This window comes from Chamaea fasciata, unplaced genomic scaffold (assembly GCF_029207755.1).
Source record: "Chamaea fasciata isolate MVZ Bird 193981 ecotype frontalis unplaced genomic scaffold, bChaFas1.0.hap1 SCAF_15, whole genome shotgun sequence".
In the NCBI taxonomy this organism is placed as follows: Eukaryota; Metazoa; Chordata; class Aves; order Passeriformes; family Sylviidae; genus Chamaea; species Chamaea fasciata.
In genome coordinates, this window is record NW_027094100.1 from 14,929,792 (window position 1) to 14,947,425 (window position 17,634).

The 17,634-nt window shown below is 59.5% G+C and overlaps 1 protein-coding gene across 8 annotated transcripts in view; it reads right to left on the reverse strand.

Moving 5' to 3' along the window:
• Positions 1-16,105, reverse strand: part of ABLIM3 (actin binding LIM protein family member 3) — a 46,628-nt gene extending 30,523 nt beyond the window's left edge. For 3 of the 8 annotated variants that reach the window (XM_066196987.1, XM_066196988.1, XM_066196986.1), the window contains exon 1: positions 15,757-16,105. In XM_066196987.1, coding sequence (XP_066053084.1) covers positions 15,757-15,769 — 13 coding nt within the window. In that variant the 5' untranslated portion in view covers positions 15,770-16,105. The remainder of the gene's footprint in view (positions 1-15,756) is intronic. The other 5 variants (XM_066196991.1, XM_066196989.1, XM_066196994.1 and 2 more) reach the window with 4 other exon arrangements.
• Positions 16,106-17,634: the final 1,529 nt, after the last annotated feature.

The window sequence follows — 17,634 nt, forward strand, 5'->3', positions numbered from 1 at the left end:
CAAGGAGCCCGGATCCAGCACATCCCTGCCCTGCTGGGCGGGTTTGGTGTCCAGCTGAGCCTTGGCGAGGCGCTCCGCACGTGGAGCTCCAGAGCGGAGAGCGCTGAGCTCATTCCCGCCTGGGTTTCTCCTGTGGATTCCCTGGAGGGGCTGAGAACCTCCTGAATTCCCCCGCTAATGGCTCTGTGTGTGCGGCATCGTCTGTCTGGCCACAAGCACTGCCGGGGAGACAAACTCCTGCCTGTTTTATAAAACCAGAGGCTCCTCCACGTCTTCTCTCCAGGCTGGAGCTGCTTTCCCCCGTTCTGCAGAGTGCAGAGCGCTCCCTTGTTTTATTTTAAAACCCTATTCCTGTCGGCATTGTAACTCCAACCTGGGAGACTGCGTCATAGCCAGGGAATGAGGGGTGTTGGAGTCGCTATTTTTAACTCTTTCTGCTCCGGGGAGCCGACTGAAATCAAATCCCCCATCCAGAGGCACTGCACGGATATTAATGCAACGAAACGGGAATTTGGGCTGGGGGGGGGTGACAGCTGGCAAAGCGAGCCCTGGCGTCACCGAGGGGACAATGTGCCCAGAAATAGGCTGCAGGGCAGGGATATTTGTTACAGAGCCCTCCCAGTGCCACCAGCACGAGAGCAGCAGCCCCCAGCCAGCCCCATTCCGGGGGATGAATTACAGCCCAGGGCTGGGGGCAAAACTCCAGCAGGAACTTCCCTGGCTGGCTCCAAATTCCTCCAAAGCGCTCTTAGAGCCTGGGAATGGTGCTCTGTGAAACAACTGGGAGCTCTTTCAGCTCCGGGGCTGCAGCAGGGGGCTGGATCTCATGATACCTTTGTCATCCCCTTGGAGCCCTCCTGCACCAAACCCCCTGCGAACGACGGGGTTGGAAGGCACGAAACCCACGAAATCCACACAGAGCATCCCCTAAAAACGGTGCAAAGCCCTCAGAGGGGAGCTGAGCAGAGCCTCCAGGGGGGCCCAGCACGGAGGGTGTTTACTGCTTCTTAATCTGCCGTGATCCCCTCTCTAATTCTGTCAAAGGCAGCAAATGGAGCCTTTAAGTGGCCCTGAAAAGATTGTCCCCACGCCCCGGGGAGTTCATTGGAGACACCTGGCCTTGCAGATGGGTGGCAGAGGAGGGTGCAGCCCCAGTTCAGTCCCATCACCGGGATCATCCCAGCCCAAAGTGACACTCCTGACACCCCTCAGACAGCGGGGATGGGGGCTGCATCCCAACACCATCCAAACCCTCCCTCACCTGTGGGGTCCAGCAGTCCAGGTGAGGCCCAAATCTCACCCCCTGGAAGGCAGCAGGAGGTTTGCCATGCCCCCAGCAGGTCCCCAGCATGGGACAGGCCACCGGAGCTCTGCCACAGGCACCCAGCTGTCCCTGCCCTCCCCGAGGGGCAAAACCAAGGAGATCAAATCCACCAGTGTGGCCCCGACAGCAAACAGGGCCCAGTTCATGGCTGGAGTCCCCTTCCAGCCCCAAAGAAATCTGGTGGCACCTTGTCCTGCGGCTCGTCACCCCCTCCCTGCAGGATGTCCCCACCCTCTGAGCCTGCCACCTGCTCTAAGGCTGCCAAAGTCACCACAGTGGCCCAGGGGTGGCAAGGGCTCCCCCAGGCCCAAGCCAGTCTCAGTCTCCACCCCGGGAAAAGTGCTGCTGGAAACCCCCAAGTGGATTTTGGCCATTTTGTCTCCTCCTGCCTGGGATGCTCTGGGGGCCACAGTCTCCTCCTGCTGCCCTGACTGCAAGCCCAGCTGGGCGGAGCCAGGCCCAGCAAGGTGGGAGCAGCAGCAGCAGCAGGAATCTGGGATGTGCTGGGTTCTCCATGTGGAACCCCGAGAGAGGAGCTGTGCTGTTGCTGTGCCTTGGCAAACCCCACTCTGCTCTCAGGCCGTCTGAAAAACAGGCTTGAGCTTGCACATCCCCAGACATCTGCCCCAGGCGAGCAGCAGGACACACGTGCACAAGCAAATTTGGCAACTTGATGCGAGCCAAATGCGCCTTTAATTGAGATTTATAGGGGAACTTGCAATAGCAATTGATTATCAAAAATCAGATTATTTATGGAGGTTTAGCAGCTATACAGGAGATTAATGCTGGTTGCAGAATAAATCCCCAGTAAATGTATGTTTCCCCAGTAATCAGCTAATAACACGTCATCCTAATTATCTCCTGAAAGGGGCCCAGCCATTCTGACACCCACTGCAAGGAGATGTTGTCATCTGCAAATCGCCACCAGAAGGCCACAAGCAGCTCTGCCTCCGCACCCACGGGGACTCCCTGTGCTGCAGCAGCTCCTCTGCTTCCCTCAACTCGTGTTTGCTCGTTAAAAAAATATTTATCGAAGGTTTTATTGGTGTGTTCCTGGCAGCAATGAAGCTGTGCCATGCAGCCAGCCCTGCACCCCAGCCTGAGCTGCTGAGGGTCACCCCACGCTGTCCCCTCCTCTCCCCAGGTGGCAGGATGTGGCACAGGGATGTCCCCCAGGGAATTCCATCCCTGGGAGGAGGTGGCAGGTGTCCCCTGGGAGGGGCAGGAGGGTGCCCTGCCCCTCGCCACGGCCAGGGCGGGCACAGGACCACTGCTGCGGGATGCAGAGATGCTCTGGCAGTCACCATGGCAACCCCAGTACACAGCCAGGAGAACAAAGCTGCCAGGAGAGAAACAGGCAAAGGGAAGAGAAAAGGAAAGGTGGGGTGGAAGGAAAAAAAAAAGCAGGAAAGGCAAAGAGTGGTGGAGCACAGGCTGGGGCAGGAGGGAGCCATGGGGAGGGAAAGGAGCTGTGGTGGAAGGTGGAGCTGTCTCGAGGCTGCTCCCCTTGGGATGACCTTCAGCACAACCACCGAGTGCACCACTGAGACCACCGAGTGCACCATCCTCTGTCTCCTTCCACTGTCCCAGCTGAGGATCCCTCTGGGACATGGCCTGTCCCCCTGCCAGGGTGAATGTCCCACTGTGCTGCAGGAGGGGACACCAGCCAGAAACTCCAGAGGAGCCCCGAGGCAGCTCAGACACCCTCAGGGCATGGAGGGATGGATGGATGGATGGATGGATGGATGGATGGATGGATGGATGGATGGATGGATGGAGGGATGGAGGATGGATGGATGGATGGATGGATGGATGGCCCAGGTTATTCAGCACCTTCCCCTTTCCCAGCACAGATGGGTTGGCTCCGATCTCAGATTTTGGGTCACAGCACAGCACACACACCTCACACCAGCTCAGGGCTCTCCCACTCCGGCCCAGTTTTGTGCTCCAGGCACATTTCCCAGCCCAGCTGTGCCAGCTCTTTGTCCTGCTGCTTCCCAAGTGGAGCAGGACTGCCCGAGCCCCTCAAAGGTATTTTAGGGGTCAGAACACAAACAATAACCAGTCCCAAATCTACAGCAGTGGCTGAAAGGAGCCTGTGGAAAACAAAGTCCAGGACAATTCACTGCATGGCTTAGGGCTCACCTGAACCCCAGCACATTCACACTCTCTGCTCTCGCTTCTCCTCCGCACCCCAAAGGCATGGAATCCAAACCCAGACACCAAGGTTTGGGACAGAAAGCAGCAGTTCCAACCTCTCTCAGCAGGGATGGAAAATAACATCCCACTTGGTTGTTTATACCAATAAAATAACAAATCCCTGAGGGGAGATCCCCCTCTGCAGAGCAGCCCTGGCTGTGGCTGAGCAGCTAACCCAGACTCAGCCTCTGGCTGGTGCCTCCCCAGCTCTGAGGACAAGAAGGGATGCCCAGAGTGCAGGAGGAGGTCACAGGTATAGGGAAGCCTGGCAGGAATGGGAGAAAAACTGAGCCAACACCCGGGAAAAGGGCTGGTGAAGCAGCTGAGCCATTTTAGCAAAGAGGAGATCAAAGGAGGCGAGGGAGGTGAGTGGCTCGGGATGGCTGCTGGAGCAGGAGATGGGCACCCAGGGAGCTGCTGCTGTGGGACAGGAGTCTCCCCGAGTATAAACCACACCTGTGCACCAGTGTGACACTCCCAAGGGGGCCTCACACCCCCCTGAGCCTCAGCTGGGGCACCTGGGGGGGTCACAGAGCCACACCTGGCTGGGGACAGCGGCGACGTGGCAGGACAAGGCACACCTGGACCAACGAACTCCCCCGGACACACGAGGGGCTCGGCACAGACGGAATTCCCTCCCCTCCTCCTCCCCACACTCGTGCTCTCCTTGGCTCCCGCAATCCCGGCTCGCAGAGGAGGGGGAGCTCGGGGCCGGCAGACACGGCTGGCTCCTGCTAAAAGCCTTTGGTGCCTTTCATCAGGGCTGGGGAACAAAACCAGCCTCGGACTGGCGGGCTGGAGGCACGGGGCCAAGCCTGGCAGCGGGTCCTGCTGCTCAGGGCCACAGAGATTGAGTCCTGGTGATGCCTCGAGAGGCTGCCTGGGGCAGAGGCCGGGCAGAGCTAAAGGAATAAAGTGGGGATTTATTAAAAAGGCCTTTAAAGGACGCACCTTGGGCAGGGCAAGAGCCTGGCCAGGGCTACACCCAAGATGGACTCTGAGTCAAGACTCAGTCTTTCGGGGGTTTTTTCACACTTTTATAAGTTTTGGTCCATTTACACGTTGGGGTTCGTTGTCCAATTACAGCTCCAGGTGATGCAGTCCCATCCTCCCGTATTTCTCTCCTCAACTCGATGTGGTTTATAATTTTTTGGGCCTGAAGCTGCAGCGGTGCCCTCGGTTGTGGGGCTGGAAAAGGTTTGTTTGGTGTGACTGAGCTGTGGGGAGAACTCGCTCACACTTTACATGAAATTCAGAGTTATCTACTAATGCAGTGGAGAATCCGGCAAATACAAAAGTTAAAACTTAAGGCCTCGCTCCCTCCTGGGCAGGGCGGGTTTAGCCTTCTCCATCTCACCTCTCCACGTGCAAATAAACCCAGAGAAAGCACCAGAGATCCTCTCAACCCTGGCGGCTGCCGAGTCAGGGCACGGCGCTGCCCTGGGTGCTGCGGGCGCGGCAATTGGAGCATTCCTCGTTAACGAACCCATTCATGCAGCTCAGCTCACCCACGCCGAGGTCACGGCTGCCTTCCCCGCTGAGATGTCCCTCCCAAGCCGAAGCGACAGTCTGTCCCCGAGAGCCTCTGGATGCCACTTCGCCCAGCTCCCTCATTAGCGACAATTAACAGGCAATCAATGGGCCCGGCAGAGCTGGCACTTCGCAGGGAACAAGCCCCCTTTCAGCGAGGGGGGGAAAAATGAGCGTGGGCTTTGTTGTGCTTCTGGTGAAGCGAGCCAAAACCCGCCTGCCAGGGGACAGGACTGTGACCCAAACCGGGCCCTGGCTGCCACCTGACCAGCCAAGCAGGCAGAGAGGGCTGCGGCTGCTGCAGGTGTCCCCTCCTGGCCAGCCCAGGTGTCCCCTCCTGGCCAGCCACAGGTGTCGCCTCCTGCCCAGTTGAGGTGTCCCCTCCTGCTCAGTTGAGGTGTCCCCTCCTGGCCAGCCAAGGTGTCCCCTCCTGGCCAGCCACAGGTGTCGCCTCCTGCCCAGTTGAGGTGTCTCCTCCTGGCCACCTCAGGTGTCTCCTCCTGGCCAGCCTTCCCTCTGGACACCCCTGCGATGCTCCCAGCCAAGGTGGGAGCAGGGACCAGGGTTGGAATCATGGAATGGTTTGGGTTGGAAGGGGCAGCTTAAAATTCACCTCATTCCACCTCCAGCCATGGGCAGGGACACCTTCCACTGTCCCAGGTCACTATGAGCCCTGTCCAACCTGGCCTGGGACACCTCCAGGGATCCAGGGGCAGCCACAGCTGCTCTGGGCACCCTGTGCCAGGGACTGCCCACCCTCACAGGGAAGGAATTTCAACCCAATATCCCATCTGACCTCCCTCTCTGTCAGTGTGAAGCCCTGCCCTGTATCCTGTCACTCCACTGTGAATTATCCCCACGTTCCTTGCAGGCTCCCTTCGGGCACTGCAAGGCCACAGCCGGGTGATCCCAGAGCTTCCCTTCTCCAGGCTGGGCAAGGCCGAGTCTCCCAGGCTTTCCTGGAGAGCCCAGAGCAGGGCTGGACACCCTCCAGCCAGGATGGTGCTGCTGCCTCCGAACCACCCACAAGGATCAGGATTTCTCCAGCTTCACTTTTCCCTGGAGCTGGGCACTCCTAATCCTCCACAGCCTCTGCTTCCCTGGGCTCCTGTCTAGCTGAGGGAGGCAAAAAAAAAAAAAGATAAAAAAGACAAGGAAGCAAGAGGGAGATGTCCTGGATGTGACAGGCTGGCGGATGTGACAGAGGAGCCTCGTTGGCAGCGTTTTCCCTGCAGCTGGAGCAGGGGCAGAGCCAAGGAGCCTTTCCCAGCTGTTTGCACCAAAGCAAGGCACCTGCACGGGGCTTTTGCTGCCAGGGGCAGAGCTGGGGTGAGCAGCAGCACCTCGGGGCTTCAGGAGGACACACAGAGCAGAGCTGATGGCTCCTGCCACGTTCCCAGCACGGGAAACTCCTGTCACCCCTGCAGCACAAGGGGAGCGTCTGAGCCCACGCTGTGCCTGCCAGGGGCTGAGTCTGGGGGTCTCACAGCCCAGAGAGAGTTCATGTGGGCCTGACATTTCTGGGTCTGAGAGATTTTTAGCCTGCTAGCAGCTGCTGACTTTTTCCCCAAGGAAAAATTTCTCCAAAAAGTTTCTTCTCAAAACAATCTCGGCAAACAACTCTCTCAAAGCAATCTTTCTCCAGGTGGTGTTTTGCTGTTTCTCTGGTTTAACCCATGGGATCAGAGAGGTGTCGTTCCTATTCACCAACCATGTTAAGTCTGTATGGGAACACCTGATAAAAGGTAGTAAGAATTAGACAATCAAAGCCTTTTTTCTGTGCTCTTTGCCTTCTGAAATATTTGGACTCTTCCTTTCGTGTCCTACAGCGACAGAGGCCACAGTGCCTTGTGCACCACAGGGCCAGCCCGGGGACAAGGTGGGACCCGGGGCTGTGGGGATCAGCAGTGGCCACAGCAGCCTCCACCAGCTCTCCAGGGGCTCCAGAGGAAGGATCTGGCAGATCTCTCAGCTGACTGAGAGCCCTTTGTGCCTGGTGGCTGTGCTGGACCCAGAGAAGCCAAAGCAATTAGCATTTCTTGGAGACACTCTGGAAAATCTGCCCTGAGTGATGGGGAAAGAGCTGCCACAAGCACAGCCAAGGGCCTGGAGCCACCTCCCAGGCCCGGGAGACACTGCTGGCAGTGCCCCATGGCACAGCAGGACTGTCCCCCTGCAGGGCTCTGGGAATGTGCCCCAGCCCTCTCTGAGCCCCAGCACCCCAAATCTCACCCCTGGGCAATACAAAGTGCCAGAGGCAGCTCCCAGCACCCAAATGCCACCTCGGGGAAACCCAGGAGCCTCCTCATCGCTGAGCTGCAGCCTGGAGGCGGGGAAGGAGCAGGGACGAGGAGTTTGGGAATCACGCAGGAGCGGCAGCTGCAGCCGGTCCAGTCGGGGATTATTTTTAACAGCGACTTGTAGAATGCAGTGAGCGCCTGCGGGAGGGCTGCTGCTCGCCCCGGGCCCGTCCCCAGCACGTGCGAGGCACAGATCTCTCCCGGGGAGGCTTTTTATAGGGTTCCTGCTCCTGCTGGGCACGCAGCTCAGCGCCTCGGCACGGCCACGCCGCCCCCTCCCTCGGCAGCCACTCACATGCCGCTCACCGAAGTCTTTCCATTCCCTCCCGAGCTGTTTCCTCTCCTCTCCTTATTAGGGATCCACCTACCTATCCATCTTCTCGTTCTCTCCCCCACCGTGGCTATTTTTAAGATGCCGTAAAAGCTTTCAACGGGGAGCATCCTCAGGGAGGCAGGGATTTTATATGGAGCCCATCAGAAGGAGTCATCACCACATAACTCACCACACAGGCTGTGACTTTCCCGTTCTTTTTTTTTTTTTTTTTCTCTTTTTTTTCAAAAGCAGGGGAGGGGAGAACATCCCCACTCCATCCCTCAGCTCTCCCTGGCCAGCTCGTGCAGGCACCTCCTTTTCCAGAGGGGAAGGGTCACATCCAGCCCACTCCTCCTTTTCCAGAGGGGAAGGGTCACATCCAGCCCACTCCTCCTTTTCCAGAGGGGAAGGGTCAGATCCAGCCCACTCCTCTCCTGCTGGGACACCAGAGCAAGTTCTCTCAAGCCACGGCTGGGGCTGAATGGAGGGATGGTTTTGCTCCCTGATCAAAGCCTTTGGATTGTCCACTTTCAATCCTCAGCAGCTGTCACCAGATGAAGGATGAGGGGTGGTTCTCCCTGCGTGCCCACACACCTGGAAGCTGCTCTGCTTCTTGGTTCCTGGTCAAAAGGTGGGGGAAATTCCAGCAAAACGGTGTCCAAAGGCACAGCCTGGGCAGACAGACAGGACCAAGGTCTTCCTGATGCCCACAGGCACTGCACCAACCCCACAAACCCCTCTTTCCCTCCTAAATCTGGTTATTCCACTTGGAATAGCTGCCATCCCCTTTCTGTCCCAAAGTCTGGCCACAAAGCTGACCCACACCTCAAAGACCCACAGCACCTGCACCCTGGCACAGCCTGGCAAGGGCCAAAAGCAGGCTGGCACATCAGTGCCACAGGGGGAGGATGCCCACACCTCGCTGGCCCCGGTGCCAGCTGTCAGTGCCAGCCAGGTGTGGGGACACTGACCCTGATCTCAGCTGTCAGTGCCAGCCAGGTGTGGGCACAGTGACCCCTGATCCAGCTGTCACTGCCAGCCAGGTGTGGGGACACTGACCCTGATCCAGCTGTCACTGCCAGCCAGGTGTGGGGACACTGACCCTGGCACAGCCAGGTGTGGGGACACTGACCCTGGCACAGCCAGGTGTGGGCACGCTGTCCCCTCCCCGGTGCCAGCGGGGCTGAGGCTGGGCGCTGTCCCCTCTCCCGGTTCCCGGCCTCGCTCCGTGTCACCGCAGCGCCGCTCCCCCAGCCTGGCTGTGCCCGGCACGGACGGGATCGGGTCCCCGGGAGCCCGGGCTGGTCCCTCCCGCCCGGGTTGGATATTTATAGGAGCCGAGAGCGAGCTCATCTTACCTCGCTCCACCTTCTCCATCCCCTGAGCGGCGCGGCTGGCGCTGGCAGCGGGGGATGGGGACACGGGGAGGGACAGAGGGGCCAGCCGTGCTCCGGGGAAGCCTCTGCTCCATCGCAGGCCAGGGCTGCTCCCGGAGGAGCGGGAAGAGCCGGGGCAGAGCTCACAACGCACCCCTGGCCGCCCCCCACGGGCTGCGGTTGGGTTGATGCTGACGGAACCGGGATCTGCGCCGGCCTGGAGGGGCTGTGCCCACCCCAGCCCTCCCTGCTTTGGGTTTGGCTTCAAGGAGAACCCTCCCGTGGCTGGACACAGCACCTGGCTGCCCTCTGGTTGGCACAGGGACCTCCCTGCCAGCCCAGGGACCTGGCTGTCCCCGTGGTCACCACGGGCATCCTGGTGGCGCAGGGATTGCAGCCACACCAGTCAGGGAGATCTGACACTGCCCCAGCCCCGGCCAGCACAGCCACAGGGGGTTTGACTCCTTCTTCTCCAAAGAGCCCTCAAGGATTCAGAGGAGACAGGGCAGGGCAGAGCAACTGCCAGAGCAGCCCTGACCCAGCCCTGCTGCGTGGCCAGGGTGAGGAGCCCCCTTCTCCTGGAGGGGGACAGCTCCTGCTGGGCCTCAGGAATGGCTTTCACACACAGCTTTGCCCCCCTCCTCTCCTCCTCCTCGGCCAGGGGGTGAAGCAAAGCCACCCTGGGCCGTCCATCCCTCTGTGCCTGCCCTGGGAATCCAGGCTGGGAGCAGCTGGGACTGGGACATCCCCACCACATGTCCCAGCAAGCGCCTGTGAGCCAGGCAGAGACCCACCCAGGCCCCACGAGGATTTAAAAATAGCTCCCATTCTCCAGCAAGAGCAATCCCTGGAAGTGTCCAAGGCCAGGTTGGGCAGGGCTTGGAGCACCCTGGTCTGTGGAAGGTGTCCCTGCCCATGGCAAGAACTTCAAGGTCCCTTCCAGCACTGTCCATCCCGTAATTCCATGAAAATCCCATGAAAATCCCATGAATTTCACCCCAGCACAGCCGGGACGTTGGGAAGGAGAGGCAGGGCCTTGCAGGTGCTCTCCCAGGCGAGGTGTTGCTGAGGGGGGCTGTTCCACAGGGCCAGGCACGTGGCTTTGGGAGCTCACACCGAGCCCTGCTCTACATTTGGCTTGTCTGATCCTGCTGCATTTCTGGGAAACAGTCACGTAACTGCCTGCTCTGAGGACAGGTCAAACCCTGGAACTCTAACTCGGGCTGGCTCGAGGAAGGGTTTTTGAGGCTGGCATTGGCACCAGCAAAGCTCTCCCTGCCCCACAGCTCTCCAAAATGTGCCACTTGTTGCCAAGAAAAACCAGAAGCCAGTGGGATGGCTTCAAACCTCCAACACCTGCTCCCCTCTTCCCCTGCTGTGCTCCTCAGAGAAACCTTCCCCAGCTCTGAGCCTTTTCCAAGACTCAGAAAGAAGCTGATTTAAAATGGAAGCAGAGTAAAACGTCCATGAACAAGAAAACAAACGATCCTTGGGGCTCTGCAGACCTTGCCAGGCCAGCAAGGGTAAGAAGAAAGGAAGGTCAGACAGGCTGGCTGAGGAAACCACAGCAGCAGCTTCTTTTTCTTCCTGCTCTCCGCCCCAGGCACTGGAGAAAGCTCATCAATTCCCAGGCCAGGGCTTACTGCTGATACTGATAAAGCATTCAGAAAACTCCACCTGAGCTGAAAAACGCCCCCAGAAACTGGGGCCTATCAAATACCTAAGCCACCAGCAAATAAATGGGACCCGTGCAGCCGAGTTTGCTCCTGGAAGAGATCACTTTGGGCCACTTAAACCTCCACCAGCCCTTCTCTGAAAGCCAGGAGTGCCCATGGGAGGCTGTGGGGAAGTGAATTCCAGCTGTTCTGCTGCCCCAGGGATGCACTGAGTCAGGGGGGTGGGCACAGGAGGACTTGGCACAACCAACTTCCCTGCTCCAGGATTCCAGTCTCCCTGCCAACCTTGCCCAAAACCCAAACCCCCGAGCCTGAGGCACCTGGGCCTTCCCTCCACGCTCCCTTTCATCCTGCAGAACTCTCCATCATTGCTCAGCCCGGTCCTTGCCGTGACCACTCCACCCCCAGATGCCTCCTGGAGGTGCAGCAGCGCTCACAGCTCAGGCACTGATGGATTTAAGGACTAAAAATACCCAAATGAGGTGTCCCAACCGCTTCGTGATGGCCCCATCACGACGGGGCTGCGGGGTCTGGCAGGAACTGGGGGGGTTTTTTCTTCCCTCCTCCCCAGCAGAGGCAGCAGCAGACAGGCTGCTGTCATCAGCCCAGCCTGTTGGCATCCCAGACACCGTTATGCTGCTGAACCAGTCATCGCTGGATGATCAGAAAATGTGCTTTTTATTTCAGAAGAGCACGCTCGGCCCCCGAAAGGATTCAATCGCTTCAACTGACCTTCCAGCACGCACTCCACGGGCCTGCAGGGCCCCTTTCCGTGGCTCCTGCTCTTCCAAGGGCCAGCTGCCAGGAAAGAGGGTTTGAAAGAGCCTGGGTGAAGGCTGGAGAGAGGACAGAGCCCGTCCACCAGCCCAGGGACAGAGCTGCTGCCTGGGACTGGAATTCTCTGGCAGCAAAGTGAATGCAATGGCTGATTGTCCCTCTGCCCAGGAAAACAGGGAATGGTTTGTATCTGGTTGTTTGTCACAGCCCGGGCATTGAGAAGACTAAAATGTAGGCAGGGAGTCTGAGAGTTCCCCTTGGTGCCCAAATTCTGGAAAAAACACCCACCCTGCCCATGACACCAACAGGCTGATCTCTTCGGGTTCCCTGCACTTCTGAAAAAACCTCCCTGCGGGACCCTCCCAGGGTGGGGACACCTGTGAATCACCTGCCTGAGGAGCAGAGCTGGAGCTGCCAGGGCTGTGCAGCACCACGGGATTCCTCTTTAATTACACGGGGCCTTAATGGAGTTTGCTGGTAAACACCTTGTAACCACATGTGCCTGGAGATTACGGGGTAATTACGCTTAGAGGATCACAATCTAAGAGGCAGCACGATTTAGGGAGGACAAAAATAACCAAGCAAACATGCTGCATTCATCAGGATCCGGCAGGAAGCCTCCCTTCCCAAATGTCCAGCCTTTCCTCACAGCTCCTGCTCAGAGCAGGGGCGCCTCTCAGCAGGAATTTGAGAGGTGGCATGGATATAGGGATGAAACTTTCCACTTGGCATACCAAACCTTCTTGGGGAGCTCCCCGTGCTCCAGCAGGCTCCCAGCTGCTGCAAGGATGGGGACAAAGGGCTCAGCCCACCCTGAGTTGACTTGCCATCAGATCCTGGCCTCCTTTTCCCCAGGAGGGAATCGGGAAGATGGCAGGTTTGTGAACCAGCCCAAATCACCCTGTGCCGCGCTGATCCAGATCCTGCCAAACCCAGCTCAACCAAGGAGCTCGCCAGGGTTTCACCTCCCCAGGAGCTGGCATGTCCTTTGTGAGACCCAGAACCAGGGGCACCCTTGCTCCTGACAAACCCAGCGCCCAGGCTGGCGGCGGCCCCTCTGCCACCCCACAGCAGCTGGGCCAAAAGGGATGGTGTGTGCACATCCCACGGGGTGACTCACAGGCAGCACCCCACGGACCCGCAGCACCCAGACCCGCTGGCTCCCTCCAAAGCAGCAGAAGGGATTCTTCCCACTCGTTTTCAGAGGCTGAAATCCTCGGGGCAGAGGCAGCTTTGACCCTTTCAGCACAAACACAGCCTCGGTCACTGCCCAGATTCCGAGGGAGGTGCTGGCTGCAGGCTGGGGCGATTCTGGGGGATGATTTTTAAGGGATGTTCTCTTGGCCAAGGGTTTGTCTTACAAGCTCCAGCTCCCATGGGAATGCCAACAGCACCACAGACCTGTTTTCTAAGGCAGGGATTCATTTATAACCAATTAGTGAGAGGCAGTGATAGCCTAACGAGTGTCAACATCAACACTGTGCCCTCCAAACCCTCACTGCACACCTGGACTCCCAGCAGGAGCAGAGGCCACCTTCCCACCCTCAGGGCCACCTGAGCTGCTCTGCAGCCTCAGGATAGGAGTTTATGCCTGACATCAAGTGCTTTTATCTCTTCACCTCAAATACAAAAAATTTTCATCTGGCTTTGCCTTCATCACGGGGCAGATGATGACACGGGGGCTTCAAATGCGGGGTGAAATCAACCCCCTGTCCCCTCAGCAAGAGCTGCTGAGGCATCTCCGGAGATAAACCCAGCAAATCCCACCCAGAGCTCCTGGAGGCCTCGCAGATTTGCTCAGCAGCGTGGCTCGGGGCCAGCCGTGGCCCACAGCCACAGGTTTCCTGCCTCACATCAGCTCCAGGCAGGAGAGCAGCAGGAACAAAATGCAGCCAGCGAAATGGGAAGCGGTGCTGGGAATTCACAGATCAGATGGTGGCATTTCATCCTCAGCTGTGCGCCTCCTTGGCTTTGCCAGCCCCCAAAATTTTAGCCCTGCAGGCACAGGCACACTCGGGCATCATAAACCTGTGCACAATCTGCCCTTGTCCTGGGGGGAAAAACAGCCAAAAAATCAAAGCAGCAGACCTGCCCGTGCTGGGAAGCCTCTGACAAGTGGCACCAAACTCCAGTGAGCCACTGGAGGGTAAAAAAGCCGTGGTGGGTGAGTTCCAGGTGACATCACAGGGAGTGAAGCACTGACACAAGGCTCCCAGGATTCGTGATTTTGTGCCTCGTGGGCACACGGATTTGAGGGCTGGGGAGGGACGCCCAGAGCTGGCAGTTTTGGCAGCGCTCACACCAGTCCCAGAAGGTGCTGATGGCAGGGATAGCCCCACAGCCCGGCCTGGCTCACACAGCCACTGCTGGGAACGCAAGTGAAGCAGCATTTGGGCATCCAAACCCTGCTGGAAGCGCTCCAGCTGCCGGGAAAACAACTGGGAGCCCAACAGGGCAGAGCCAACGCCCAGCAGGGTTTGCACACCCCTGGGGTGGTCCCAAAAGGACCCAGAGTCACCCACAAATCACCAACCCCCAGCACAGTGAGCGACCAGGAGATGTCACGGAGTTGCCAAGCCTCGACTAAAACACGTGGCTGCTTAAAATGGGGTGATGGCAATTTAGGCAAAGACTGCAGAGCCCCCCGAAGGGCTTGGCAAGAGCCCTGGCAGCTGCTGGCACTGCTGAGTGATGTGCCCAGGGCCACAGAGCCAGGCGGTGGCAGGAGGAGGAGCAGCTCCCAAGGGACTCCAGCGGCCTCTCCCGTGAGTCAGGGCACAGCAGCACACGTTGGCTCCCTGGCACCTCGCTGCGTGTGTGTGTGTGTGAGGGAGTTTTGCAGCACAATCAGATCTCTGGAACGCGCCAGTGCCATAAACAGCCCTTATCTCCGGCAGCAGCCGAGCCAGCTATTAAGAGCTGGGAAGGAATCCCAAAAGGAACCAACAGGCATTTGGCAAAATTGGCTTAGAGGAAGCTTAGCAGTCCCACCTGACCACGGCGGCCACTGATCCCCCCCAGCCCTCTGCAGCAGACCTGAGCTGCTCCCCCGGAGGAGCGGAGGGAGGACCCTTTGTTATCAGGCATCCTGCAGGCTCGGAAAGAATCAGTCCCTATTGTTTCCTACCTAGGCAGCGCCGGCCCCGCTCCCCCGGGACCGGGGGCTCGCTCCTGTCCCAGGTGTGGCTTGGGCAGAGGGCACCTGGAAAGTTTCCTGGCCTCTGACACAGCCCGACGGAGCTGGAATCACCTGTTCTGTTGCCTCGCAGCGTGCCAAGGCATTTTTCACGGTGTTTTGCTCGGGAACCACCCCAAGCCCTGGGATTGAGAAACCTCGGCACGCCAGTGCAATGGAGAAGTTGCTGCTCTGCTGTTTAGTGCCTGGGGCGGGGGGGAGGGCTCCGCTCCTCACACAGCTCCAGGACCCGCGGGAGGACCAGGGGGGCTTCCCTGGAGAGGTTATCCCAGGAGGAAGCCCCTCAGGTGGCCGTCAGCATCACCTCCTTCGCCAGGCACTCGCTGCTTTTAAAGGAAGGGATCAAAGCCCTTGTGCCAGCAAGGTGGGCACAACTGTCACACAGCACGTCAGGTAGGGAAAAAAAGAAATTGATTGCGACTTGCTCAACCCTGATCAATCTTCCCAGACTTTCCAACGAGGGCACAGAATCCAAAGTGAGCAGCCTTGGTGCCAGTTCTCATCTTATGCAGCACATTTCCAAGCTCTGCTTCTTTAGAAATTCATCCACAGCGCATGAGTGCCTCTGTCCCTGTCTCACACGCACAATAGGAACACCCACATCCCCAGCTGCAGAAGGTTTGGGGTTTTTTTTTGTTTTATTTCCAGGATTGCACCTGTGCTTTTGCTCAGGTTTCTGGGTCTCTCCTCACCCTTCTCCTCCTTCTCCCTCACATCCATTTCTTCCCAGGCAGAGGCAGCAGCAAGTGAGGCTGTGCCTGTCAGAGCGCTCCTGGCTGCCTCTCACCATGTTGCGTATCGACATTTCAGTCGATGCTCTGCCCTCCAAAACCCCAGAAATCCGAGCCAAGGAAAGTACTCCGTGGAGATAAGCACCGCGGCTCAGCCCACACCAAACACAGCCCAGCCAGAGCCTGTCAGAAGGCAGGCAGGAAAATAACCCCAAATTCCATCCCGCTAGGCTTGTCAGCGCTGTTATGACATTTTCTTTCCAATTCCTCCCAGCCAGCTCGGTGCGGTATCAGCCCCATCCCCGCCGCCGAGGCGAGAGGACGCCGTACTCACTGCTAGTGCTCATCCTGCCGCTCCTTCCCCGTCCTTCTCATCCAACAAAGGGGCCAAGATGCTCCTTAAATCCGCTTTCCCTGCCGCTCCCCGGCCGCGGGAGGAGGCTGCCGCTCTCCTTCTCCCGGGAGGAATATTCCCGTGCGATCCGCCGCCTAAAGCATCCCCCGGCGGCTGTCCCCGGCGCTGTCCCCGCGGCTGGCGGATGCCAAGGTCACGGCTGGCAGCGGCGGGGAGGGGACTCGGGGGGCGGCCGGGACCGGCCCCGGGGAGGATCCCGGCGGAGCGGCGGGGGCCGGCCGGGGCTCGGCCATGCACTGCGGAGCGCGGCCGCGGCCGCCCGCTTATAGCGGCTGGGAGCGGCGGCGGGGCCGCGCAGCACCGGGACCGCCCCGGCACGGCCCCGGCACGGCCCCGGCACCGCCCCGGCCCGGCGGCACCGCCCGCGGACAGCGAGGGGACCGGGAGAGGACACGGGTGGGGCCGGGAGGGGCGGGGCACGGAGGGGCGGGGCAGGACAGGGCGGTGGCCGCACGGACACGGATCCCTGCACGGACCTGGAGACGGCGGAGGGATGCTCAGCCTTGGCAGCGCCCTGCCCTGGCTGCAGTCCTGGCCTGCCTGAAGTCCTGCCCGCTGCCCCGCTTTGCCCTGCCCTGTCCTGCCTTCAGTCCTGCCCACTGCCCTGCTTTGCTCTGCCCTGTCCTGGCTGACGTCCTGCCCACAGCCCAGCCCTGCTCTGCCCTGCCCGCTGCTCTCTTCTGCACGCTGCCCTGCCCTGCCTGCAGTCCTGCCCGCTGCCCTGCTTTGCCCAGTTCTGGCTGCAGTCCTACCCCCTGCCCAGTCCTGCTTTGCGCTGCCCAGCCCTGTCCTGGCCGCAGTCCTGCCCACTGCCCCACCCTCAGTTCTGTCCGCACTCCAGTCCTGCTCTCTGCCCTGCCCTTCCAGCTGCTCTGTTTTCACCCCCCTGCCCTGCCCGCAGCCCTGCCCGCAGCCCCTGAGCCCCTGGCTGGTCCCACCCTGTCACCGGGCTCCTGCCCAGCCCTGGCTGCCAGCGCTGCCTGCCCTCACCCTTTCCTCTCCAGCTTGGCCCCGCCGTGGCTGAGCGTCCAAGAAATGCTGTCCCAGGACAGAGGGAGGCAGTTTATGCAGTTTGTGGATTTCCTCCAGTGCCAAGGTTCCCTTCCCAGCTGTCCTGGCAGCCTGGGCGTCTGTCCCACGCCAGGATGGGGAAGGGAGCTGAGGGCGTCAGGATGGACAGGGGCTCTTCCCTCGGGATCAGAGCAGCCTTCCCTGCTGGCAGCACCTGCAAGAGCTTCAAAGCCCTGAGCTCCGTGTTTTGTGTCTGTCAGAAACAAAAGCCAAGCCCAGGCTGCTCCCCCGGTGCCCGCAGAGCCGGGGCTGTGCCCGCCTGCCTGCGCAGCCCCCGGGAAGCTGCGCTGGGATTCCAGGCTGGGATTCTTGCTGCCATTCCAGGATCTGAGCTCCAGCCCCGCCACTAATGAAAGAGGTTTTTCATGCAGCGTGACAGGCGCCGCATCTCTGGCGCTGCTGGGGCTGGGGAGCTGCTCAGGGAGGCCCTTTGGCTTCGCCTCTCTCTCGCTGCTTTATTTGCAGCAGATGTCGGTGCTGACGTGACAAGACAGGTAGCAGGTCGCGTGAGCTGCGCTGGTGCTGCCGGCTCTCTGCGAGCCCTGCTGCCTGTCTCCTTTGGCTGTCCCCTCCCCTGAGGTGTCAGGGAAGAGCGGGAGGAGCAGGGGGAGTGGGAGCCTGGGGGTTCCTGCAGGGCTGGGGGGAACAGAGCTGCTGATACAAGGAAGATTGAGAGACGCTGTTTACAAGAGCGTGTAGTGACAGGACAAGAGGGAGTGGCTTTAG